At 37.7% G+C, this 27,621-nt stretch overlaps 1 protein-coding gene across 4 annotated transcripts in view; it reads right to left on the reverse strand.

The window, feature by feature from the left end:
* Positions 1–11,506: 11,506 nt before the first annotated feature.
* LOC133521255 (RNA-binding protein Musashi homolog Rbp6) overlaps positions 11,507–27,621 on the reverse strand; it is a 669,256-nt gene continuing 653,141 nt past the window's right edge. For 2 of the 4 annotated variants that reach the window (XM_061856113.1, XM_061856112.1), the window contains 4 exons: positions 24,222–24,287; positions 21,591–21,811; positions 16,221–16,287; positions 11,507–15,707 (listed from right to left, as the gene is read on the reverse strand). In XM_061856113.1, the coding sequence (XP_061712097.1) occupies positions 16,246–16,287; positions 21,591–21,811; positions 24,222–24,287 (329 nt within the window). In that variant the 3' untranslated portion in view covers positions 11,507–15,707; positions 16,221–16,245. The remainder of the gene's footprint in view (positions 15,708–16,220; positions 16,288–21,590; positions 21,812–24,221; positions 24,288–27,621) is intronic. The other 2 variants (XM_061856115.1, XM_061856114.1) reach the window with 1 other exon arrangement.

The raw sequence follows: 27,621 nt of genomic DNA on the forward strand, positions 1-27,621 counted from the left end.
AAATAAAATAGTATTTTATGCAATTGTGATATAATGGAGAGCTTTTCAGTCGAGTACCGTGTTTAGGCAACGAAGCTTTCTGAGTTGCCTAATTAAGGTACGAGATTGAAAGCTTGATTATATCAACTATTGTATGCAATACTTTTTCTACGAGTCATCTATAATATATATTTTTTACTATAAAACCTAAATAATTAATGAAAATTGGTAAGTGTCTAGTAGAGAAAATTGTAGACATAAACGCGCGACTCCCTCCCCGCACCCCGCGCTCGGATAGTATTTTCTATGAGAGCGAGACGGCACGTAATTGGTATTTTTTTTACAGTACATATAGTGCTACTTTCCCGCACGCGTGCGGGAATGAGCACTTTCCGTGCATATGTCGAAACTTTAAAGAGCCATATGTACTGTAAAACGTTGAACGATACACGTGCAAATAGGTAATTCCCAACTCGTGTCAATTTAAAACACTGCCTTCGGTCGTTTTTTAATTTATCACCACTCGTTGCGAATTTCCTATTTTCTGCACTTGTATCGTAAATAACTATTTCAGTTGACTACAGCGTATCGAAATTAATTTTATACTTAGTTGAGTGGGAGCCGATACACGAAAAGTACGCAATTGTAGTTTGGTATACGAAATCTTAATTCAACGATTACAGTTTTACAGTCGACGAGTAGAAAAATATAGTATCTTTACAAAAGTGTTGTTATTGCTTGCGCATTACAGACTAAAAGTTAGTAGCGGCCCGATTCGAAGAATGAAATACGATAACGATAAGTTTTGGTTTTGATAAGTTCTCATTTAGATATCGTCGTATAATTGACAGTTGCAGCTCGATTCGGGCAACCAATGTCACTTTGACGTTAGAAATATCGTAGATAAGGCCGTATGCTTGGTTGCCACCCTCGTGGTATAAAAAAAAAGATAGATCTTATTGGGATCACAGCGGAATCGCAATAAACGTCAATTTTGACATGTCGATTAGTTATCGATATTTTAAAGATCTTTCCAAGATCTTAAACGTATCGTAATCATTGTTCGAATCGAGCCGTAAGTCTCTTAATATTTATTTAATTTTAAATTATCATTTGAATTAGTGTTTTGACAATATAAAAAGATTCAATTACTAGAAATTTCATATTATGTTTGACCATTGAAATCTATGTAGTACTATTTAATGGGACACATGGGTCTGATGTAACACATTCAGTGCAATGTCATGTTTAGCATACTGTAAATAGTATGCAAAGAAGGGTGTTTACGGTAATTTATTTTATTAGGTCAATTACCTAAGCTCCCAAATGATTTTAGAATATTTTGTTAGGTATTCAATCTTTAATATTAATCAAGTATAAACACGAATGAAGCAATAATTATAGAGTTCTATAAGGCTAATGACAGTGTTTATGAATACTACTTTCCTTCAAAATTAAATTCATAATGAGAAGTAATTACACATTTATACACTATATTATTCGGTATTCATTTAGCTAATAAACCTCTTGTTGGTCTTTTAACTGTTATGGTCCGTCATATGGACGTTTTATTTTATAACAATCTATAAAACAAAACGCCAAACAAATAACGAAGCTTTAAAGAAACACAACTGCAAGATATACATTACTTCTAGATAGATAAAATAAGAATCAAAATTTAGCGTCCCTGATTATCGACTCATTGTCAGTACAAGTCCACGCAGAGTTGTCATTGGCATAATTGCTCAGGGCGTGCGTAGTGAGATCAATATGCCTTAAGCCCACTACATATGCGTATATTGTAGTGTAATTGCCAACTTATGTTGTTGATGTAATCACGTTAATTATCCTCACCCAGTGGGGTGTGAACATTATTTCGACTGCCAAACGCAGTGGTCGGTCATAGAGCTAGCGACATTTAGACTGCCAATTGTAATAAAAACGGATATTTCTCGTTATATTTTGATACCTATAAGAATGATGACCAGTACGAACATAATGGTCGTATTTGACTACGTGACAACGTGATAATGTCCTGTTTCTTTCAATCGCGGGGTGTTAAAAAGTGATACTTTATCACGCGGATAAAGCCGCCCATAATACGCCTGCTGATTGTCAATGGAAATCACATGTGTTGAACTATTTGATGACGAGTTTCATCTAGTAAAATGTTATTATTGACAAAAATATGCTTGATTTTAAAAGCCAAGCAGAACTTATGTCAATTTACAGCATATAATATATTTATTTATTTTACATGGAGAACCAACAGCTATAACTATACTAATTGCGACATAAACAGTGATACAGAGCCAATTATAGTTATATATAATACATAACGTTTTTCTAAAAATAATTAATAACGATAAACTTGGTACGGCAATAAACGCTTGGTACATATAATACATACCTACGTACCTAAGTAGCTAACATTTAATTTCGTATAAGTACCCGTGGTCCCGCAAACATCCAGATTTGATAACGGTGGAGATCGTTAGTATAATTTCACTGAGCTCTGAGAAATTTCATGCAGTTTGCGTCTGGATTCAAGTGTGTTTACTTAGAATTACCATATCGACCACTTCGCACTGCTCATTTTCAATTTACGAGTTTCAGTTTTCGATTTATTTTTTACTTATCGTGTATTTTTTCCTATCTCCTTCACACTTATTTGCATGTTGTACACTAGTGTCCTAACTTAAGTAGCCACGTGAATACTTATGTATGTTAGGGTACTGACTGTACTAAAAATAATTCTATTACTGTTTTTAGCTTGACGTACAAGTTGTCTTATCGACTCCTTTTTTCTCCCTCTCTTGTACCTACGTACTACGTTCTACGTATCCTCTTACAATAATAATCGCAGATTATTAGAAAGGATGCAGTATAATTGCTAGCTTATTGGCAAAAACTGTGGAAATTTGTAATTGGCTTACTGGTAAGTTGTGGTAATAAATAAAATAAAATACATCATAAAATTTAATGATCTTGAGCTTAGACGGATTAAAACAGCAATACCTGCCTATATTTCACGGGTGGCGTAACCGACGTTTGCTGTATTGTTGACAAAGAGCCTTAATAAGTTTAGGCGACTACGTTATTTTTATGGGCGATTAATTTTCCTGGACTGGAATTTTTCTATATTCATATATTCATATGGGTAAAATACATGCTTTTATACTCATCATTTATTGATAATATTCTTACAATATTACATGTCAACAACAGAAAATACATTTAAATCATTGGAAGTAGTAAAAATAAAATATATGTATATATGTAAGTTATATTCGAGTTTATATATAAAAAACTTATTGTGGAACTAGATCGATTTGAGTAAGATTGTCCGATAAAATTTATTATTTATGTAGTGACACCTTACGCATTGATTCTTCCAGATTTTTGATGAAAAACGCTACAGCTAACTCATGTTTAAATCATGCAATTAGACGTCTCGATCCCGGTTATAAAATGTAAGTCCTCATAAAGTGGTATGTCATTACGAGCCTACCTAAAACGTCAACAAAAAGAAACTGACTAAATTATATATTTACGGGAAACATGTGAAGTTTGACATAAAATACTGACACCGAAACCCATAGGTGAGTAAATACAATCCCTGACGTCAATCCGCTCAAAAGCGAATAAATCCCATTGATACCGCAGACGATTTTATCAATTTCATTCGTAATACGTTCGGTTGGAATTGAGCGAAGTAGCTAATCTGATTTCGGAAATCATTGTCGGCCAGCGTGAACCGGCGAAAGCATAAATTGTGATAAAAATATGCTGATATGCTTTGCATAATTATACATCTACTCAATCAAAACGGTCACGGGTTTTGTGGAGTTTGATTTTTCTTCGAATCGGACCGTAATCATAGAAATAAATAAAATAAATAAATATTATAGGACATTATTACACAAATTGACTAAGTCCCACAGTAAGCTCAATAAGGCTTGTGTTGAGGGTACTTAGACAACGATATATATTTATAAATACTTAAATACATAGAAAATACCCATGACTCAGAAAAATGAAAGTTTATAATATGTGTGTAGATAAAATAGTGTATGTGACTGTAAATAATGGGGCATTAAAACACTCGTGTGGCCCCTTAAGAAACTCATTTCATTCGTTTCTTAAACCCACACTCAAATTTTAATGCCTTTTATTATGTAGCGTCACATAATAGTTATTAAATTCGTAACGAGTGGCGATAAATTAAAACATGACCGAAGGGAGTGTTTTAAATCGACACGAGTTGTGAATCACCTATTCGCACGTGTATTGTACAACGTTTTTCAGTACATATGGCTCTTTAAAGTTTCGACATAGTTACATAATGTGCTAAATTACGCACTAGTGCGGAAAAGTAGTACCATATGTACTGAAAACTACTATTAAAGTACATATGGTGCTACTTTACCGCACTAGTGCGAAAATTTGAATATTACGTTACTGTGTCAAATATTTAAAGGGCCATATGTACTGTAAAACGTTGTACGATACATGTGCGAATAGGTAATTCGCAACTCGTGTCGATTTAAAACACTCCCTTCGTTGCGTCGTGTTTTAATTTATCGCCACTCGTTTCGATTTTTTTATTTTTCGCACTTGCATCGTAATGTAAGTACTATTATGCCACAGGGAGCCATACAATATTTGCTGTAGAAATCTATTTTCTGGTTTGAAATTCTTATGATAACGGTACAGGCAGGGTAATTGTCGAAGTTATAATATATTTTTCTGAGTGTTTCAATAACTTATTTACTTTTAAAATCGGCTACACAGCTTTGTCCTCTTCGCTCAAAACAACAGTCATCGGCAAATACCTCAAACTATTTTTAAATTTACCTAATAGTATTCGTTTTTTATCACGCAGACACGTCGGTGAACGATTCTATTAAGATTAGAATACATTTAAAAGTGGCAAAAAATACTAGGTATCTTATGATGGAAATATTTGGTGTCATTGTGTGAGGTCTTGGTAGCTCAGATAGCAGAGCAATAGGCTAGCAATACAGTTTCCTGAGTTCAAGTCTCACTCAAGACAGTAAATTTTACCACTTTTAAATTTATTCTAAGTGTAATAGCTTTTTCGCTGACATTCCCATCTATTACACGAATGCCATTACGAAGTCTGTGAATACTCTTAGTTTAGGCAAATAGAAAACCAGTAGCAACGGCAAGCAAATGAGGTCATCTATTTGGGAGAGGGTAGTAATTTGATCCCTGCTGTATTAATGTGTCAGTTCATTTGTGCCTGGTGCCCTGATAGCTGGCTTTATAACCACTTCGCGATAAGTACTTTGACTTACAATAAATAGGGAGATTATGTTATCTGGGTAGTTAATTCCTAGGTAATTGTGTCAATTACATATGGTCGAAATTGTGGTGCGTTGTTACACTACAGTCAAGGTAGAGCAGTGACTAGAGTAAACATGTTCGCTCTGTAATTCTTACAGAGCGAACATAACATTGAAAATTTAAGTACGTAGTAAGTTTGTATTGGCGTTTGTTAGCTTACGTAACACTCATACTAAATAGTAATCAATAATTATGTAAACAGGCCTTAAGGCAAGCGTACGCGCTCGTAGGGGCCTTATCAGATACATAGAAATAATTGATTATCTCCAAAATCGAGTTAATTAGAATACCGGTTTCTTTGAGAAAGTTACTTAATTTGTGTCATTATCTACCGACAGGGACCTTATTGTCGATATGGAGTCATTGCTGCTCCCATAATCTACAAACAATAAGCTAACGACTCATGCAAAAATTATGTACGAGTATGTAGGTATAATACATATTAGAACACTATATATTATAGAAACCTGTAATTTTCTTCAGCAATAGTAGTTTGTGAAACTTATACTTAATGAGAGGCCTTAAAACAGGAGTGTAGTGTATTGAGCTTACTGTGGGACTTAGTCAATTTGTGTAATAATGTCCTATAATATTATTAAAATGGTTAAAACGGAACTCTAATACTCTTCTTCTTTTTCCTCGCGTTGTCCCGGCATTATGCCACGGCTCGTGGGAGCCTGGGGTCCGCTTGACAACTAATCCCAAGATTTGGCGTAGGCACTTTTTACGAAAGTGACTGCCATCTGAACTTCCAATCCAGAGGGTAAACTAGGCCTTGTTGGGATTAGTCCGGTTTCCTCACGATGTTTTCCTTCACCGAAAAGTGACTGGTAAATATCAAATGATATTTCGTAAACATATTTTCTTGTTATAAAGACGTAAGTGCCGCAAAGATACGTCCTTTTGCTAGTATGTTTTTTTTTGTATATAATAGAAACTGCTTAATACGTAGGTACTCATTAAATACTATTTCCCGCGTAATGTGCTATGGTATATGTCCTACAATTTGTGTTCATAAAATTTTCTCGCTTAATATGCATTTTCGCTAAAGACGCCTTTTTGATGTGGTCCAAAATACTTTTTATACGGGTATTTTTGTGTACAAGACGATACGGAACCCTCCATCATGTATGATCCAACACGCGCTTGGCCGGTTTTTATGATACCAAACTTTCTGATAGACAGTTTTTACAAAAACGTTTTCCATTTCTATACTGATTTTGGTGACTTGCACACTACAATAAGAGCGATCGACAACAAGGGCCCTTTTATACTAAACTTTACACTGCAATGTATCTAATAAAAAGTTAGTTAAAATACAGTGTGTATCTGTCAAAATAAAATTTAAACTTTTTCGGAGATTTACTAAAGTGCGATAATCTAGATCTAAACAAGAGTCGACAATAAAGGCCCCTTTTATAGATACTCGTAATGGCACATTTAAGCTCAGGAATGCACCCTTGAAATTAACGGACTTAAAAAATCAACGTACTATACATACAGTATACCCACAGTATACACAGTGGACAGTAAAACTTTATCTTTCTCATTCTGGTATAAAATAAAATAAAAATAGAATTGACTTCACAAAACAGTTAAGGTGCCATAATTTTATGGTTTTCTTCATTACGTAGCTATAGTTGCACTTTACCAAATAACGTTTTTCGAGAGCCAATGCGCGAGTTACTAACTATATGAAGAATAAATTTAGAGGTGTGCCTATAATATTTAAAGAAAGTCCTCTAATTCTCTAGGACTCTATCATCAGATCCTGATTTACAAAAAAAAATGTCATTTTGAGAATCTCCTACGAAAGTTTGATGTTATATATAATTACGTAAAGTCGTCGCGTTGCGGATTTTATCTTCGGTATTATCTAAAGGTTTACCTGATTTTTATATTTCATAGTGTACATTTCCAAGTCTGTTTAATGTAAGTTCCATAACTCGTTCAGTCCTTAAAGCTGTCACAGAACTAGTTTACAAGCTTTTATTGAACTTCACTCCCGTGTTAGTTTAGTATACTCGGGTAACATTTTTGAAGAAGATTTTCATCCACTTGCATTTTAGTTTACGTACGTACGTACGTATGTCCCTACATATAATCGTTATATTAATTTGTTTGTATGTTGTCATGCCTTATTTGTTTATAATAACACAATTTCTGTAAATTTTTTATTAGTTAACAAAAGCCTAATATAAATTAAACGTCATTTTTATTATTTATTATTATTATTATTAACTATCCATTTTGAAACAAGATTTAACATGAAAAGCCACTATTGAAAACCTCTAGGGTTTATGTAATAGTTGGCGAGATCGCGCGGACCAATCCGCGTATGCTTAATACTATCATTACATACTTAGTTATATTTTCCTGTCAAAGCTGTTATTGTATCTATCGTTTAAATATCGGCCTTATGTATGAGACAGTAGAATCAATTTACAACGACAGCTCTTACAGGTGATCAGTAAACTTAATTAAAATTTCATTCTTTCTGAACTTGTTTATTTTCTACAACGTAGGGCTAAGTTGGTCGGCTCTTTTCATTTGTCACCATGCCTGTCACGTTCTAACAAGTATGTAAGCGTGAAAGTGACGGGTATAGTGACAAAATTAGAACCATGCTGTCACCGCAGAATGAAGAGTTAGGCAAAGAGTGTATTCCCGTAACCGTATTTTTTGCGTATGACGAATTTATGATAAAGATGGCCTCCACAGCGTTAATAATATAAGCAAACTACATGCATCTCGGTTTGATAGTGAATAAATTCCAAACCAACCGGTATTTTTTTTAGTATTTTGGAAATCATTTTCCAAATGTATATTTACCGCACACGTTTTTTAGGGTTCCGTACTCAAAGGGTCAAGGGGGACCCTATTACTAAGACTCCGCTGTCCGTCCGTCCATCCGTCCGTCCGTCTGTCTGTCACCTGGCTGTATCTCATGAACTGTGATAGCCAGTTGAAATTTCTACAGATTATATATTTCTGTTGTCGCTATAACAACAAATACTAAAAACAGAATAAAATAAATATTTCTTTCCAATCTCGAGGTTTGCCAAAAAAAAAAGAAAAAAATAATATTTCATGTTGTGATATGATACCGGAACTATTTCTGCATTTGTTTATTTCTTTATCTTATAAGTTTACGACTTGTCAGTTAACACTGTACAATTATGGTACAGTTACGTCATTTTTATCGCAATAGAGCACTTATAACGCATAGACACTTACTTTCTTGTAGTCTTACAGCCACTTATAAATATTATATAATCCATGTTAAGGAAATAATATATGTGCAGAAACTGTACTACTCAATAGGATATCCTGTTTAATTGAGTAACGATGTCACTCCGGTTTACATGTATGTACTACATATATATATATTGGTACAGACAGGCTCTTGACGTACCCCAAGATTTAATTGGCGCCTGAATTATATAGATGTGTCAGACTAGTATTTTGTTTGACCTGACTGTTATAAGTAGTGTTAATTAGATTTGATTTCTTCATATAACCATTTTAACCGCCTTGGATATCTATATTTCCATCTTGATATGGTCCTGGTATTTACGGTTTACAATCAAAAACGTTAAAAATGTCAACTTAGTACGTTGGTTAGAAAGGTCACTTTAAATTTCATAGATAAATTGCGTAGCTGCCGTTGACGCATTACTCTTGTATTTAGACTGTTCAAAACTCATTTTATCAAGGAGATCGATAAGTATCACCCGTTTGTCGCTACTGCAGCGATGTGTCGGCATCGTGTCGCTAAGTGTTACCTTAATCAGTTTTGACATTAACAGTCTAAAGTATATTTATACCACTGCTCATGTACATTACCAATATAGAATTTGACGCCTCATATTCGGAGGAGGTTGGGTTCGGATGGTTAAACTACACAACAGTTTGAGGTGCTATTTTGCGACAGTAAGTACCCTTATTCATACAACTTAGCAAACTTCTCTCATTCTAACTAACATTAAGTGGAAATATATTACAGATAGAGTCCATCTAAACTAACTCTGCTGCGCGTTTGTGAAAAACGGCAAATGAAATGAAGTGAAGATTAATGAGTGATGTGTGTGTTGAAATTACAAATTGTGCAACTATAAGGCCGCGGACTGGACGCACGCGGCGCGCGGCGCGGCGAGCGGGGTGGCGTGCGCTGCGGTGAGCCGTCGCTGCTGTCGTCCAAAACAGTCTCATTTAGTCCACGGCCTAAACCTCATGTTTTCATAGCAATTTGACTGTCACTGGCAACACTGCAAAGTCTGCGCAGAGTTGGCTCGGTTCGATTATAAGGGACGCTGTATTTTCAACGGCATTTTATAGTTGACAGACGTTTATGAATAGTGCCATATAGTGCTACATAATTGTATATACTGCTTGAGTATTTAAACTAGAATCAATATCTTTCAAGCTTTTCTGGATACAAACCAAATACATATTGGTTTATTTATTTAACTGTCTACAATTCCAGTTTTTCACAAATACAAGACCAATGGGCAGATCTTATTTCGCCTTTTTACCTGCATACTTACTACTATTTCATCAAGAATGTAATGTGTTCGCTCCGAATTTCACCAGCACTTTGCGCGGTTCTCACTTTAAGAATTGATCAGTAAATCTTGTTAGCACATTAACATTATACTTAAACGAGATGCAGTGATATCAATATGAAATTAATTATAAATTTTGAATAGATCCTATAGGGAATAGCCGAGGATGCGGTTTGCTAACCGTATTTATTGGATTCGAAGTCGTATCGCCAGATCGTACGAATGAAGGAACACCATCGTAAATAATTCGACGTACCTATTCGTACATCCTCGAGTAATTCTAAGGGTATTGGTCTTGTCCGTCCATCTATCCGTATGTCACAGTTATTTTACAAAATAACTATAAGTTATTATTTAATTAAAGGGTATAACAGGATAGTATTTGAAAAATTGCCCGTAGCGTTTTTGGTTCGACACTATAACCTAAAAACTCGTCTTATTAAAAGAACGCAAGTGTGAAGGGATCTTTGCTTGTATTGTTTTTTCATATCGTATGAATGTACAAAATGAATTCATCATGCGCGGCTCGACACGCACTTGAGGGGTTTATCACAGTTTTACTTCTATGGAAATTGAAAATGGAAGCACTCAGCTCACTGTTATTCCAGTTGCATACTTGTATTTGTATTTGTATTTATTTATTGTACTTTGCTATTACTATTTTACTGTATGATTTTAACGGCTCTATATCTCATTTCTGGGCAATATATCTTATAAGTTACCTGATATGCACCCTCTTTTTGTTTTATTCGCAGAATATTTTTTTATTTGCCAAGTGACGGGATATGATTTGCAAACAGTTTTATCTTTGGTACTTGTTCATAATATAATCCCTCTTTATACTTTTTCACTTTTCAAATATTGCAGATAGACAAAACCCTACATTTTCATTATATTTAATTTGTGATTGTCAGACGGCCTTTATATATTGAATAATCTTTATTATCATAATATACAGTACCTGGGCGACCGAGCTTTGCTCGGTTATAACTATTTATTGTAATATGGTGGTGTATAGGTGAAAATCTTAACTACATTTTTTTACTAAATTAAACTTGTCTAAAACAATAAAAATTAAAAAATTATATATAAACTTGAACATATAAAAAAAAAACCAAAGTTAGTCACCGGGCGAGATTCGAACCCGTAACACTCGTTTAGCAGTCCGCGTCTTAACCCGCTGGACCAGACGGACAGTGGTCGGCAACACGAAATTAGCGACCATATTCTGCGACGAAAGAAAAACGCATGAAAACTCGAAAACACGCGTTTTCCCAAACATAAGACTAATCTAGATAGATTGTATACCCCCAAAACCCCAATATACCAAATTTCAGCGAAATCGTTAGAGCCGTTTCCGAGATCACAGAAATATATATATACAAGAATTGCTCGTTTAAAGGTATAAGATAAGATAAATCAAGTTAGAAGCAACATATTAGGTGTAATGTTTTAAGTGTCGACTGTATACTCGTTAGTGTTACGGTAGAAAATCAATACATAATAGCCATCATCAGACCATCACAAACTAGAAATAATTTACCGTCTTGTAGATGTACTTACTGGGGTGAAATAAAGAATGAAACAACTGGTTATTGTTTGAACAATGTCCATATTATATTTATTACCACATACACACGGCACGATGTGAACCTTGTCTTAAATCATTGTATCATAATAGGTATATGTACATTGCACAATGTGTATACATACATCGCCATACACGCGCGCCCCGAGAGGCTGTATGATTATATATCTCATAGTATTATGTACGTTATATAATGTAATATTCCCATAAGTTAAAGTGCACTGGTGCACGGAATCGGGGCGGCGGACATACCCACCGCTTTTTACAAAATGTTTTGATATCATTATTTTAGTAAAGAGATGACGTAAAAACTAATTTATTTATTTTATTCAATCATTATGATTTATATCCATATTGTATACAGATTCATGTAACATATAATACACGAAGAAATGACGAAAATATTGCGTCGACGTCGCGACGAACAGTCGCGACTCGTTCGCCTATCGTTATCCTTCTTTCTCTAATATTTTAAATGTACATGACACCAAATTCGAACGTATATAAATCCAAATTTATTTTAATGTAAAATCTTAGGTAATTGATTTTTATTGCTATAGAAAATCAGTCAGCACGCGAAGCACGCAATCGAGAAGTAACCGCGAGAACGAAACCAAGCGGGCGGCGTTGCGCGGGGGGCGGGGTTGCCGGGTGAAGAAGGGCGGGGGAGGACACAGGCGCGAGCGCCGGCAGCGGCGACGGCGACCGTTACCGCGCGGTCACCGCCCGGCGGGCGCGGGGCGCTGGCTCGTGCTGCCTGCGCGTCGCGAGCGGCCGGCGAGCGCTGGCTTGGGGTGCCGCCGCGGCCGCCACTGCCCGCTGTTTAAGTGACTTCTCATCATATATTCCATACCCATAGATAGACACGCTCTGATGGTGCAATGAAACAACCGATCAGCTGGGGTCGGTTCGTGCGGAGCCAATGCGCGTCCGGTTCTACGCGAATAAGTATACCTTTGGTCCTTGAAACATTAAGTTGGCCATCGCCGAATATGCAAAGCTACTTGATCTAAGGCCGCCACGGCGACTCTACGAACTTTACCAGTCTGTCACGTTATTAGATTAAAATTAATTATTATCTTTAATAACAATATAAAGTAGGTCGAGTGTAAAATAATGTAGAATGTTATTTTATACAAAATATAAAATTATCTTTTCAATTTTATATATAAGATAAGTCGCAATATTAGGATCACAACGAATTTTTAAAATAAATTTGAGATCTCGCTTATTATTACGTAGTCTTTATCGTGATATAGATCACATTTCTAAAAATGATGACTGAATTAAATCAACTAACGCATATACGAGGAAGCGAGAAAGCGGTGCAGCAGCGGCAGAACGCCAGGGCACATGCATAGAGGCATCGGTTCACGGCGCCGAACTATCAAACTGATATATACTTTTTATAGATTGGAAAGTTCGATGCCATCCTAGTGTGTCTATGTTTGTACCGCTAGGGCATCTCCCGCGCCTTTCCGCAGCAACTAGGGTCACACTAAAGAAACAATCTCACATACCGTATCAACAAACCATTTCAACAACAATGAAACTAATCCATCGTCAAGCTAATCCTGATTGCAGCTCGAATGAGTCTAATTTCGATCAGATGGTATCGGCTAACGTCTTTTTACATGCGGCTAACTATGTAACTATATACAATAGTAAGTATCATCGTCTCGATGCATCGCGGCGAACCGATGGCTTCTCACGAACGCGGCGAAACGAACGTCTCTCACTAAAATGTTTGTTTGTACTCGTACTCGCACGGGGACAAGCGGCCGTGTGCGCTTCTCCTACATTAAAAAGGTCGGTAAGAAAATATAATTAGAGTGAGGATGTGAGAGTGAGAATGTGTCGGCCGACGGCGGAGGGGAGCGCTGCCGCGCCGCCGCCGGCCCGGCCTAACAAGTATAACATCTCATCGTAATAATTAAATATCCTAAGAAAAAATGTCTTAATTACCTATAACACCGTAAATATAAAACAAATAATTACGTTAATTTGTTAGGTATGATATCGATTTTCCGACCGTCCTACAGACTCACACCTTTCGATTTCATTATCAATTTCCTAGCTAACGTTTAACAACATAATCGCGGTCGCGTCTCCTGCGGTGCGGTGTGTGCGGCTCGGTGCGGCCCGGCCCAGGCGCGCTCGGCGCCGCTCGGCCGGCGCGCGCGGTGCTGCCACCGTCGCGTCAGCAACCGACTCTCGGCACGAACGAAAAAACGCAAAGCGAGCGCGCTGCCCGGCGACGAGCGCACTCCGTCTAACACTCCATTATTCAATTAACTACATACTCATAAGTAATAAATCACCTTTAAAAAGAATATTGATTTATTTCGTATGATTTTCAATATTTTTTTTTGTAACAGGAAACATTTATATTTATAACGTATTTATATAATAATAGCATTTAAAAGATTGTTTATTATAATACCTAAAATTTAATACCTAGATTTATAATATTAATGTTTAATTGATGTAGATAATGTGTAATAATAGTAATTAATAGTAAATAACGAACGAATGAATGCAACCGAGTGCATGTGTGTAGCGAGCAGGCGGCTGCGCAGGCGCGGCTGCGTAGCGGCGCGTAGCGCGTCTACGGCGTAGCGAGCTACGGCGCCACCTACGCGCCTGTCTGCAGCAAACTAGATAAAAGTGGCCGATAAAAATGTCTCCAGTACCTAACGAATATGATTAATGAATTGACTTTTATTTAATCTATTACCTCGAACCTGCGCCTTCTGGCTGAGTTACTTTTTTGTGATATCCCTGTCTTTATTTTATTGAAATGCTTGTGTCGTGTGACTTTATTATCTGTACGAAAATTTATTGTTTATTAATAATTTGATTAAAATTGTAAATACAACTAAGTACGGTGTGACGCCACAATCTAGCGACGCCTCATTACTCATTAACAGTGGTCTTACATTACGGTAAATACAATCGTAAGAAACAATGAAATATGTATTACATAATGCACAAAATTGTCATTTATTATAATTACAATACCTACTTTTAAAGGTACAAGATAGAAACGAATTATTATCTTAACGCGATGAGAGATATTGTGAAATGTTCCGACTTAGCATCCCGACCGTCCTTATGAACCGTCTATGATCATTATTATCCTTAGGATAAAATTTATATCATAATACATAAATATTAGAAAGTATGTATACGTAGTATTTAATCGTAACTAACATAGTCTTATACAGAAGTAATCGAGAAACTGTTGTTAACTACTGAAACGGAACAGCGGTTTAAAGACGTGATTTTATACAATTCGAATTAGGCGAAAAATAATTACATTCATAGGTAAAATATGCGTAATATATAGTAGTATAATAATTATGTTAATATTTGACATTAATATTAAAAATAGAATAAAATATGTGTTGGTGGACGAGCTATGAGCGTGGTGCGCGTGCGTCGAGCCGGCGCGCCTCGCTTATTGTCACGTGGCCGTCCGGGCTGCGGGCCCGCTGCGCCGACGCACGCCGCCGCCATGCTTGCGACACGTTAGAACCTCCATACATAACTGCTCTTCATTTATCAAACTCCTACTCATTACAAAAGCTTGTCCCTAAAAAATTGTGACCCGTGAAACGCGCTCGGTGGGCGACGTTATAGTACATGTCAAGTAATTCTGTATCTAGAAACGAAGGTCCCGCGCGCGTGGAGGGACATTAAGTTACATCTTAAAACTGTAATTTAACTATGAACAATAAAATAGTGAAGATATATCTCCCTGCGATTTAACTGTCTAGATGCATGTTTATATAATTATGAAATGTATTTTTTTGTAGTTTAATCCTTTAATATTCTGACAACACATCTACGGTACAGTTGAAAGCGAGAAAAGTTTGAAAAAATACCTGTTTAAGTAATAGACTATCTCTCGTTCACACGATAAAAAGTAGATTATTATTATTTACAATAGACAGGGTCTCCTCAAGGTCTTCTCAGGGGGTGGATTTTAAGGAAGGAGGAAAGAGGAGGGGAGTAGTGATGGTTGCGGTCGACGGATCGGTCCGCGCGGTGGTCGGACGGATGAGACGACCGTCGCCGGCGCACGCGGTGGCGCCCGGTGGGCGTGCGGGGCGGCGCGGGGTGAGGGCGGCGGGTGCCGGTCGAGGAGACGTGTCGTGCGGCGGCTGCCGCGGGACGTTACGCGACGCCACACCGCTCGCCACCTACGCATAGGACATATATCATTTCACATACTCGAAAGTCACACAATCTTTATATACTCTAAAGGTATCCAATAAAACCAACACAGATATTAAAACTAACAGTAACCTGGGATTTTCTCAAAAGTCGTTTCCACTCGTGTTTTACAATATCCTCACTAATTACTACCTAATACACAATTTAGAATGAGATAATAGCAAACAATTTGTTCAAGATATTTAAGAATAAAAAATAAAAGTCTAAGTATAGGAGGATGATCAGTTTAAAGGTGACGTTTGGAAGTTTACTGCAGCTGTATCACTGTTGAGGCGTCGTTGTTGCCGCCGCTGTATCTGTTGATTTCCTTGATAAATTGAATGACGGAATTAACGCATAACCGCGGCAGCAATGCGGCGGCAAACGTTGCTTATTTTATCAAGGAAATTGACAGGTACACCGACGGCAACAACGATGCTGCGACAGTAATACAGCTACAGTTGACATCAACACCTAACCTTAACGTTAAAAATACTTACGTATAATATTAGTGCTGCAACACTTTCAATGATATCCATTGGTAAAAGCCGCAGGAATCAGGGGTCCCTGAAATGAGGAGAAAATGCTATCAAGTACTTTGTTTTAATCCAATTTTATTTTAATCCGTAAGGAAAATTTTCGACATTGCACTTAATGCCCTATCCGTTTCGATCCAGTTTTAAAATAAAGCCGAACTGCAAGCCATAATTGAATGGAAGTATAAAGCGTTCAGTCGAACATTATCCTCTCAGGGGACAGATTTAAAGGTAGTAAGTTTGGTGTTCGCAGTCGATAGAGCGGTAGAGGCTTGGTGGCCAACAAAATAAAAACAGTGAGTGGATGAGTTAGAGCTGCGCGCGACCGCTCGCCAACGGTAATTACACCGCTTGTTCTCCTTGATTTACTGTTATTGCCCGGGGGGCACTCCCGTTACCTAATAAGACCGTTTTACACCCGGGAACCACATGCGCCGCGGCCCGCCCGACGCCTGGACCGTTCATTCTCTCATTAGCGACATATTTGTTTTGCCCCGGCGATTACGGACGATTGAGTTAATATCCCATTTGATATATGACGCGCCTGCAACGGAAGGGTAGCTTATACCATCCGACTACCCGAATTAAGCGTCGAAAAACATTAGCTCGTAAGTCTACGTCAACTTAAGTCATTAGCTGTCCATCATTAGCACTAGGCCGTTTTCGGTTTAAGTATCCAGCAAATGAAAGGAGCTTCCACTCTTGAAAAATGTGGTCGAGATACGAAGACGTGAGGAGTTAAGATCTCGCCGGCGGCCGCGCTGGCGGGCGCCGACAAGCAATGAAGACTGATGGCGTCTCAGGGAAGCAGTTATGGAGCGTGGTCGCAGTTTTAAAAAGCCATTACCCGCGGCACTGCACCGCGTAGATTGCCGCCCCGCCCGCTCGCCCCGCTCATATTTCGGAACACTTTATAATCGCATCTCTCACGCTTCACTCGCTCGCTAACTTATGGTGATTATGCTTTAAGAGCGACAAGGAAGATCGGTTCCATAATGAGATTGGACCGTCTCGCTAAAATTTTAGAGTGCCGTCGGCTGCTAATTGCGTCTGCGGTGCTCGGCGCGCAGCTCGTGGCGCGCGCGGCGCGTGTCCCTGCCCCGCTCTTCGACACACCGACTAACTGCTAACCAATTTTTTTTCACAACGCTTTGAGATTTAAAACCAGCTCGGCATTTTCCTGGGCTATGCAAATGATTATGGCTATAAAGAAAATGTAAAAATGATTTCAACATCTCGAAGCACGAATCAAAAGCTCCGAAGAAAACAAAACAGAACAAGCATTAATTTGAATTCCGTGACAGTTGAAACTTCCCAAACGAGGACAATTTTAGGAATTGCTGTCGTTTGAATCGGCATTGGAATAGGCATTTTTGAACTTGATGTAATAAATTAAAAAAGTTAATAACAAAGTTAACAAGTTTTAACATTTGTCCGTGATGAAAATACTAAATGGTTAATTTGTTCACTACCCTACCCATAGGTTCTAATATCTATTATAAGGGTAGGAACAGATTTTTAATAATTCAATCAATAAAAATATGTTTACTCTTCAATAAACATAAATGTGTTAATTAATAGCATACCTAATTACAAATAAAAGTGTACACAGTTAACATAGTATTAATAAATACTTATATCATAAGTTTAAGCGTCAAAACCATTTTAGTTTGAAAGATGTTACAAGTTTAATGATTTTGGGAGTTTTCAGAAAATATTGTACCTAATTTGTGTGAGTTGTTAAGAGAAGTTAATCACTGTCAGTTTTGTAATGATAATTAAGCATTAAGTTTCAATAAAAAAATTGGTTTTGGTGTTCATTTCATAAACTATAAGCGATATTCCAATGTAAAAAACGAACAAATGCGAGTCGGACTCGCCCACCGAAGGTTCCGTACTTTTTAGTTGTTGTTATAGCTGCAACAGAAATACATAATCCGTGAAAATTTCAACTATCTATCTATCACGGTTCATGAGATACAGCCTAGTGACAGATGGAAAGACGGACGGACGGACAGCGGAGTCTTAGTAATAGAGTACCGTTTTACCCTTTGGGTACGGAACCCTAAAAAAGGCTAAAAGTTGATCCCCATAAAGATTTCACGCTTAATTGTCGTTACAAAACTGACAGCGAGTAACTTTTCTTAACAACTTACGATAATTGGGTACACTATTTTCTGAAACGCCCTTTGAAGATAATCTACATTTTTATTAAAAGAGGGCGAAAAGCAACGAAATTAGAAAGGAATAGAAGATTAGGCACGCCGTGCGTAACTTGCGATGGAAGATTCCGGATTCAAGCGGATTTTGACGTTTTGCGTCAATATCTCTGAAAGTATACTTCTGTTTGAAATTTTGCTAGTCAATACAGGTATAGGGACTGTGCGCGTTGGAGGGTCTGCCATCTTGTGACCTGAATCGGAATATTAAACATGTACATTTACACGTCACGTGTTTTCTTGTGCATGGTAGGTTCTGCCATCTTGTGGGCTACATCGGAACCATAAACATCACATTTATTTTCATGCACGCTCCCTATTGTATGCAGGGTCATGATATACAATTCAAAATAAATGAAAATCAGTCATTTTTTCGTGATTTCTTTCTATCGAGCCAACTTTACCCTTTTAAGGCTTGGCTTAGAGTCTCCTCTAGCAAGAATAGTCTAATTTCTGAGTGATTTTTTAAGGCATTTACCGTTAATTCAAACGTGTAAAACTTCAATAAAAAACTGCAATTTTGCGTTAACCCCCTCTTAATACACATAAAGTAAGCGAAGATCGTTAGTGTTTGTGTAAATTAGTTTTGTAAGTTTTGGAAGCGCTAGTGGTAAGAGTGCGACTTTAAATCCAGAGGCCGCAAGTTCAAAGCCCGGTTCGTAACAATGAGTTTTTCGGAACTTATGTACGAAATATCATTTTCACGTCAGGAGCTCGAACAAGGGTAATTTGCTGCTTAAAAACAGTGAGCAAAATCGCATTTTGCTCACGGTTTTTTTACAAAAAAAAGTTGTCGTTTGAACTGTCAATTGATGTTCGTTAATTCATTATTTTCGTATTATTTTACTGAAATTTCTTTCGTTTTGTTTTATTGCGGTAATTATAGTTAATTGTTAGAATACCTTCAGAAAACATGAGTGAAATAGTGATCCGTCCGTCTGGGTTACATTTTTTCAGGTTGTATTTTTTGATGGCTGACTGACGTGAAAAATTTTGTGTACTACACGAGATCAAAGTTATTTACATCTCGTGCGCTTTTGAGTCCCTTACTACGCTCAAGATTCTAAATTAGATTCACGAGCGTAGCGAGATTATAGAATCTTTCGCTTGCACGGGACTCAAAACAAGCACTCGAAGAAATATCGAACTTTGCTCTCTTGTTGTACAAATAACTATTTCACGTCAGCAGCTCGAACAAGGGTAATTTTCTGCTTAATAAGAGTGAGCAAAATTGCATTTTACGACCAAAATAGTAATTTTCAAATGAATCCAGCATTAAATGTCGATTATGAGGCGCCAACAGAATTCGCCTGTGATGTAAATTCTAACAGAGATATCAATGCAGATTCAAAGCTCCCACCTCTGATCATGTCTAATATTAAAAAACTATTTAGACCGGTACATGAATATCTCATTAAATTAATACAAAACTTATTTGATTGTGGTAACTCATGTTTCCATTAACTATTATGATAATTTATTTATTCAAAGAAAAAAGGTAGGGCCAAACTAATGTCATGTCACAAACTCTAGTGGCGCCACCTAGTAGCAAAGTTTGGCAGCCGCCTTCCCCATTGATGTTTGTTATTCCTTTATTTCCGTATTATTTTATTGAAATTTCTTTCGTTTTGTTTTTGTTGCGGCAATTAAACTTAATTGTTGTAATACTTTAAAAAAAATGAATTAAATAGTGATGAAGACGGATTACATATTTTCAGGTTGTATTTGTGTACCTTCCAAATATGTTCTCACTGCTGTTGTGAAAAGTTTTGTGTACTACATGAGATCAAAGTTATTTACATCTCGTGCGCTTTTAAGTCCCTTACTATGCTCAAGATTCTAGAATCATTCACTTGCACGGGACTCAAAATAAGCACTCGAAGAAATATCAAACAACTATTGATATGTACAAATAACTATTGATATTTGCCAGTCGCTTTTCGGTGAAGGAAAACACCGTGAGGAAACCGGAGTAATCCCAATAAGGGTTCCCCCTCCCCCTCTGGGTTGCAAGGTCAGATGACAGTCGCTTTCGTAAAAACTAGTGCCTATGCCAATTCTTGAGATTAGTTGCCAAGCGGATCTCAGACACCCATGAGCTGTAGCAAAAAGCCGGGATTCAAGGAGAAAAAAGAAGATTCGTAAGTCATCACGATTAAGTAACAATAGTGTAATAGTTTCCGTAGTATGGGTTTTTATGAACAGAGATATTCCATACGTTTTTCCAGTTTTACAATCAGTTTAACCTGTTAATATTTTTTCTCAAAAATGGAGAGCAAAGTCGACTTTGCCGGTTAAAAACTTTTTTTAATTTTAACAATTTTTTTATTTTTAACAAAAAATATAACCGACTTCAGAAATTACCAAAAGCGCCATACATGTACCTATAACATTTGAAGAGTTCCCTCGATTTCTCCAAGATCCCATCATCAGACCCCGACTTGGTGCCAACGGGACCATCTCGGGGTTATACCCGTTCGATTAAAAAAAAAATTGAAAATCGGTTCACGATTTTCGGAGATATCCTCCTTTTTTGAATTGAGAACCTCCTCCTTTTTTGAAGTCGGTTAATAAATAGGTCGCATGGGGCGTCGTTTATGGTCAGTCAAAAATTAAAAACATTGAATTCTCGAATTCAGGGCTGCAATGTTTCATACTAATTCCATTATTTGTCGAATTCCAAACTTTAAATAAGTTGAAATAGTCATAGCCCATATCAAATAAAAGCAGGTACACCATAGCAAATAGGTCCATTAAACAGCCAAACAGATGATCAGTACATAAGTACTTATAATAATAATATTTTAATGTTGGTACCGCGACTATTTGCTGCTGCTCAAATATTTTCGACAGAAAAATACACTTCTGATTTTACTTTTCTGTGAAAATATGTGTATACGTAAGAGCGTCTGTAAAATACTTTTGTTATATTTATATTTCTTGCACCATTTTTGAGAAAAACACTATATATGACTCGGTTGGCTTCGAATTCAATTATACGGAGTCCCAAGGTCGTCCATTTAAAACGAATCCTCAGTCAACAAGTAGCTACTTCCAAGCCTCGACAATAATGTACTATTGTGCTCCGATCAAAATGAATGCACCAGGATCTTACCGGGGTGTAATTGAGGGGCGCGCGGCTGACTGCAATCGCGGGGAACCCGGAGGGCTGGGGGCTGGCCGCCTGTACGTAGCCGACGCTATCCGCGGCCGAGCCGTACACGTCCAGCGCGGGCCCGGGCGAGCTGGCGGCGGGGAAGCCGGCGCGGCCGCTGGCGGCGTGTGGGGACGCTGGCGGCCCGAATCCGGCGGCTGCCGCTTGGTAGTTGTTCATCACTGTGGATGCAGAAGCACACAATGAAGGCGTAGTTGAAGGGTGAGGTATTCCTTAATTGGCTCTTAATATTCTTGAGTGTAGTTTTATAATTAAGAAAAACATATTTTCTAGTTCCAAATTCGGCCTCATGACAACTAAGAATAATTGTCTGTGTATCGGTATTTCCTTGAATGCTCTATTTGAATTGCTCAACCTGCATAGTTATTTTGATCAGCGATAAATGCGCATTCATGCATTTACAGCGTAATGTATGAACTCGAACTGATCGCCAATTAAAATGATTACAGGCCTAAGGGCTCACATGGAACAGTGGTCCTTTCAATGGTATCCAACCGGTGTGGTGAGTCTTAAGGGGATGCTCTACAAACGTAGTCCCCATTTTCCGCCCTGGATATTTGTACACCTCTCCGTTTGAATTTTTAATTATTATAAGAGGAGTGAAAGATAAATTCCATTTTTTAAGCTCCTTAGACTTCGTTTAATAATCGATTGTGCAAAAGAACGGCTTACCCAATCCTTTTTAAATCATAAAAAACCGCCAAAAGCAGTTGAGCTCATAAATTATATAATTAGGTTATTTTTATGCAAGACCTTTTAATTTTATAATAATTTGCAGTGATTGGCCAATTTTAAAAGTATCAAATGTTTTTAAAGAAATAGTGGCGTCAAACATTTACATACGTTATGTCTTGTTTCTATTATGGGATTAAATCGGAGAACTTGTTGTCCCTTCGTAGTAACGAGTAAATTGTACATAATATTTGCATACTATGATGCCGGTTTGTATTTAGAGATTATAATAGAAGGATGCAACTTGTACCTAAACAGAGCGAAGTAGTTAATGACAATATACTCAATTTAGTTCAAACATAATTATGTACTCATATTACCCGGTACACGATAATCTTATATGTAATGGGACAACATTTTTTTTACCCCGGCGTAATTCATACTTCAGAAAGTTTATGCAGGCAATTACACTAACCACCATTAAGCTCGTTCGTTAGCTAGAAATGACTTGCATTTAGATCAAAAAATGTCTAAAATTTAACAGTTTGATTACATGATTTTATAGATATACCTAAACCTTATCTAGATAATAAGGGAGTGATTGACAAAACGGTACTCAATATTTTAACAATCCCTCGTTTTTGTTAGAAATAGTTCTAGGCAGGTAACTATATGTTTATAAGTTACGGTGAAAATTAATACATTTAGATTTACTTAAAATTTTACAAAACTGTAACTATTACTTTCGACCGTACATTTATCCTGCCTCATAGGCTACTTGCATGGCCATTTCTAGCTAGTTTGTGTGTAAGTTTTGTGTCATATTGAGATATGTAATGTGTTATAGCCCCTATAGACTTACGGCCAGAAAACTCGATTCGAAAATCATTTTGAGTATTTAGTGAATCATTTAGATTTACGGCTTATCTCATTTATATTCTGATCACCATCCAGCATGCATGTGTGTATGTATGTGTAAGTGCACCAGTTTAACTATCGTAGTGTTATTCTCGTGCTCGTGTAATCCCTTTAATGTGGGGAAAACTTGATAGCGCCTGGAGACTCCCGAGGCCCAAAATAAAAAGACTAGGAATTCATCACATACTTGTTTCTCGGGGGTTTGGCTCTTCTCACCGTGGTCATAAAAGGGGTTAAGGAGTTCAGGATTAACAGTAAAGCTGTTCATTTAACTACTTGTTTTTATTGTATACATATCTAAAAATAATCAGAACTCTACAAGCAAAAATTTTATAAAAATATAATTAAACCATTAAGGGGTTCAGAAGTTTTTAACAATTTAAACGCGCCTTTTTTTTAGATGAGTCTAGTATTTCATTAGACGAGGCTAGTATAGTCATGAAAATCGTGTAACATTTTATGTATTACCTAACATACGTACTAACAGAACAAAAAGAAAATTAGTTCAACAAAACGATAAGAAAAAGCGAAACAAGTAGTCGTTACACTGTTTCCGTTCTGGTGTATTGTTGGTAATTATTGGACCAAATAAAGTTCGACGTAAGTAGGTAACTAGTACAGAACATCTAATGTGACAAAGCAAACAGAAATGTAGTTGACAATTACGACTAACACAACATTAAAAGACACAAATAACTACAACACTGAGCTCTCAAGCGACCAACGTAGTGTTATGAAATTTTGTATTATTTCGTGTGAATTGTTAAACCTGTTGGTACAAAATTAGTTAACTGCTTTAAGCGTCTAGTTTTTTACGTGTTTTGACAACGCCCTATTGTATTGTTGCGACATTGCGATGCGTTAGTACAAAAGCAAACTTTAGATTTAGTGTGCGAAGTGTTAATAGTGGTGAAATGGGCGTGTTTATGTGGTTATTGAAGTACATGCGCAGGATTGCAGGCGGAGGGAGCGGGTGCTCACCTGAGAGCGCCTGCGCGAGCAGCGGTGTGTTGTTGTTCGGTGTCAATTGGCCGTTGGTCAGGTCAACTGCAAACATACACACGGTTCGCATTCGCTCCACGTTTGAGTGACGCGCACTCTCGTTAGTGACACACACATCCATGACTGAACCATCGTATTTTTGAATTTCAAAAACTTGCCACCTCGCTCGCAACACCTCATCTTTTCTGAATTTAGCATATTGAACGGTAAAGTGACTATCGATGTAATCCCAACTCAATATTAAAGTTCTCCAGAGCGGATAAAGTTGGAGCGCGTAAATGCATGAATAATTTAGCCATTGGAGACAGATGCCGTGCTGACGAATGACGACAAGGAAGACTCCCCGGACTCAGATTATGTAGGAACAAAAAATATCACGTATGTCACGTGCATTCAAATGAAAAAGAGTACTCCGAGTTTCGCGGGTATAAATCACAGAGGGCGAAAAAACTTTTACAAACTATCCAGTAAATTATCCGACGTGAGTTCTCGCTGGCACGCGGCGGTGTGCTTATTGAATAGGGAAGGCATTAGCATACGGGGCACGTCGCAGCGTCTTGACGCCGCGCCCGCGCGGCTTACGCATTCCGCGGGGGTAACTTTGATACAGCTTGCCGGACTACGGCGGCGGGTGCATAACGATTGCGACGGGCTGCGGACGCAATATGTCCACGTGCCAGTGATTTATTCTCCGTCTGAGACTAACTTGATATTCCGCTTACCAAATTAGGCAAATTACGACGATTTTCAGTGAATTTCAGTTACATATATTATGAAAATGAGTGGATGCTTATTTTGACAGGAATCTTACTTATCAAGTAGTCGATTAATATTCGCTTGTCGTTTTTTGCTTGCTCATAGTGTTACCATTAGCCCTAGGCTTGTACGACAAATTTAATTTTTGTCAGATGCGCGAGTTATCATTTGGTGTGAAAAATGGAGGTCCGCGGTCGCACCAGGTGATTACCGGCCTGCGAGTGACTTTGCGAAAAAAGTACAATATAAGTAATGGAGGATGAATGATAGATGGCGTCGCGAGCCGGGCGGACGGCGTGCGTCCCGTTTGTGCCCGCGGCTGCGCCCGCTTCCGTTCTCGCTCGCGCCCTGCTCGGCGCGCCTCTGCTCGTACTAAAATGCTGACACGTTTTAATAACATTACTTTGCGTTGCGAGAGGCTATTTATTTTAGGGTTGCTGTGTACCAAATATGAAGTGGAGTGTTAGTTCAGACACGTCCTTTGATCGTTAGCGCGCCGATCCGTCAAACTTCATTTTTTTCCCATTACTTTAGGAAATAGGTAGGCTTTCTATTTAAGTAGCACTATTTATAACGAAAACCTATATTTCTGCGGAAATCATATTTATTTCTCATGTTTGAATCGAGAGCTCAAGGGATGATACGAGGTGGTGAAGCATTTTAAACATTGAGTTGAAAATATTTAGTTACGTTATGCGATTGTTCCACAACTTCCTATTGCATGCTGTCTGTTTGGTTTATATTGCGGTTCTCAATCCCCGACACTGGTAATATTTGTATAGCTATATCGTTCAGCCATAATAATCTAGCCGCAAAATGGCAGTCAAGTGCCATAAATCTTTATTTATCCGTCTCAATCATAGCCCATGAGTCGGTGGCGATCAAAGTCACCGCCAGGATCCGAGTCCGCCGACCTCAAATAATTTACGATTCAGTTTACAAGCACGGGGAAGCAACTCTGTTGTTAGTTCTAATGCCGGTCATATCTGCGTTCGACGTTAACTTCCAACTGGAAACTTGTGGGAATTACGATAAAATTGCGATCTGTCTTGGTTTCGAAATCGACTACAGCAAGCACGAAGAACAACAAACGGCAACAGGCACACACATGAGAAAAAAAGTGCTTGTCCTATCCTATAGCAGTAGCAATCTACTTAGATAATTGGTATAAAATGTTCAAAAAAACAGTAATAGTTTGTGTTATAAAATGTAACTATATAGGACAGGATATAACAACCACTATTTACTTTATGATACTCTCAATCAAATTAATGTAATACTTTTATATATCTCAGACATGTGTTCAATCAAAATGCTTTAGAAAATTGCGAAACAAATTATTATTATTTCTAAAATAGTGATTGTAAGAAAACAGGAGGTGTATTCTGATTGTAATACGGTAAATTGCCTCCCAGCCTATCTAGTTGATATTGCCCACGAAGCAAGAGGTCCCGGAAAGGGCATTAATTTGTGTGTTCATCACAAATATTTGTTCCTGAGTTATAGATGTTTTCTATGTATCTAAGTATGGTTCTATTTATCGACATTCATAACCTGTTATTACGATCGGAACACGCCTCCATTTTACTTGTATCCTGTGTACTTAGTAAAACGCATAGACGTCTTATCTCTTAAGATTTTAAGATTCACATTTAAAATCTCGATCTGTTAATGAAAATGTAGGCTGTCTCAAGTCCCCACACTTGGGTCAGCGCGTTAACGACATGAGTGATGTGCTAATATTCACCAAGGATGTTTTACCTTGCAGGTGATGGCACACATCTATAAATTCAGGAGCCGTCCTGCGAGAGCTATTCGAACTTTCATAATTGCGAAGTTCGGGGGAAACTTAATAATTCTTCTTCAGAAGTGGGATGACGGTCGAACGGGAATATTCACAGGGCGTACTCGCGTAACACCCGCCCTTCAAGCTACTATATTACTTACAAGTGCCAGCTTTTTATATCCTCCACGCAATATAAAAAGTTTTACATGAAAATATTTGGATGGTGTGTTGCGGAGTTTTTGAGTTAAATGGTGTGTGGGAAAGTTTTACTTTGAGTTAGACTTACAAATTCTTGTTACGGCGTATCTTTATGCTTTCAAAGTGCGGAGTTAATACGTATAATATATATATATATATATATATATATATATATATATATATATATATAAATAATGTGTCGTACATCGCTTTATACATAAAACATATTGTACCACAATGTATAAAATAACCGCATTCTACATTTCTAAGGAGCATTAATAAAACAAAGGTCTCTGGAGCAGCAATGCAGTTGCAACAAAGGAGCGTAAGTTAACGCCCCACAGCGATGCTCGTAATCGCGGAGGGCATCACTCGTCGATAACATATGCGCATCTACCGACCTTCGCAACCGGCGGATTGAAATGTTTTATATGAGCGGTTACGGGAGGCTCGTCCGCACACGTCTTGCCATAAACGTATATTTAATACGCGCCATCAATAACTCCTCGAGATGATACGCTTTGCGGGTTTCGCGATGGTTTAGCCGTTGGGACTTATCTCAATTGCAAATTAATCGAATTTCTATGCTGGGTGGCCGAGGAGTGGCCATCGCGCACGCGCCAACGCCCGGATTTGTAA

This window comes from Cydia pomonella, chromosome 9 (assembly GCF_033807575.1).
Source record: "Cydia pomonella isolate Wapato2018A chromosome 9, ilCydPomo1, whole genome shotgun sequence".
Taxonomy (NCBI): Eukaryota; Metazoa; Arthropoda; class Insecta; order Lepidoptera; family Tortricidae; genus Cydia; species Cydia pomonella.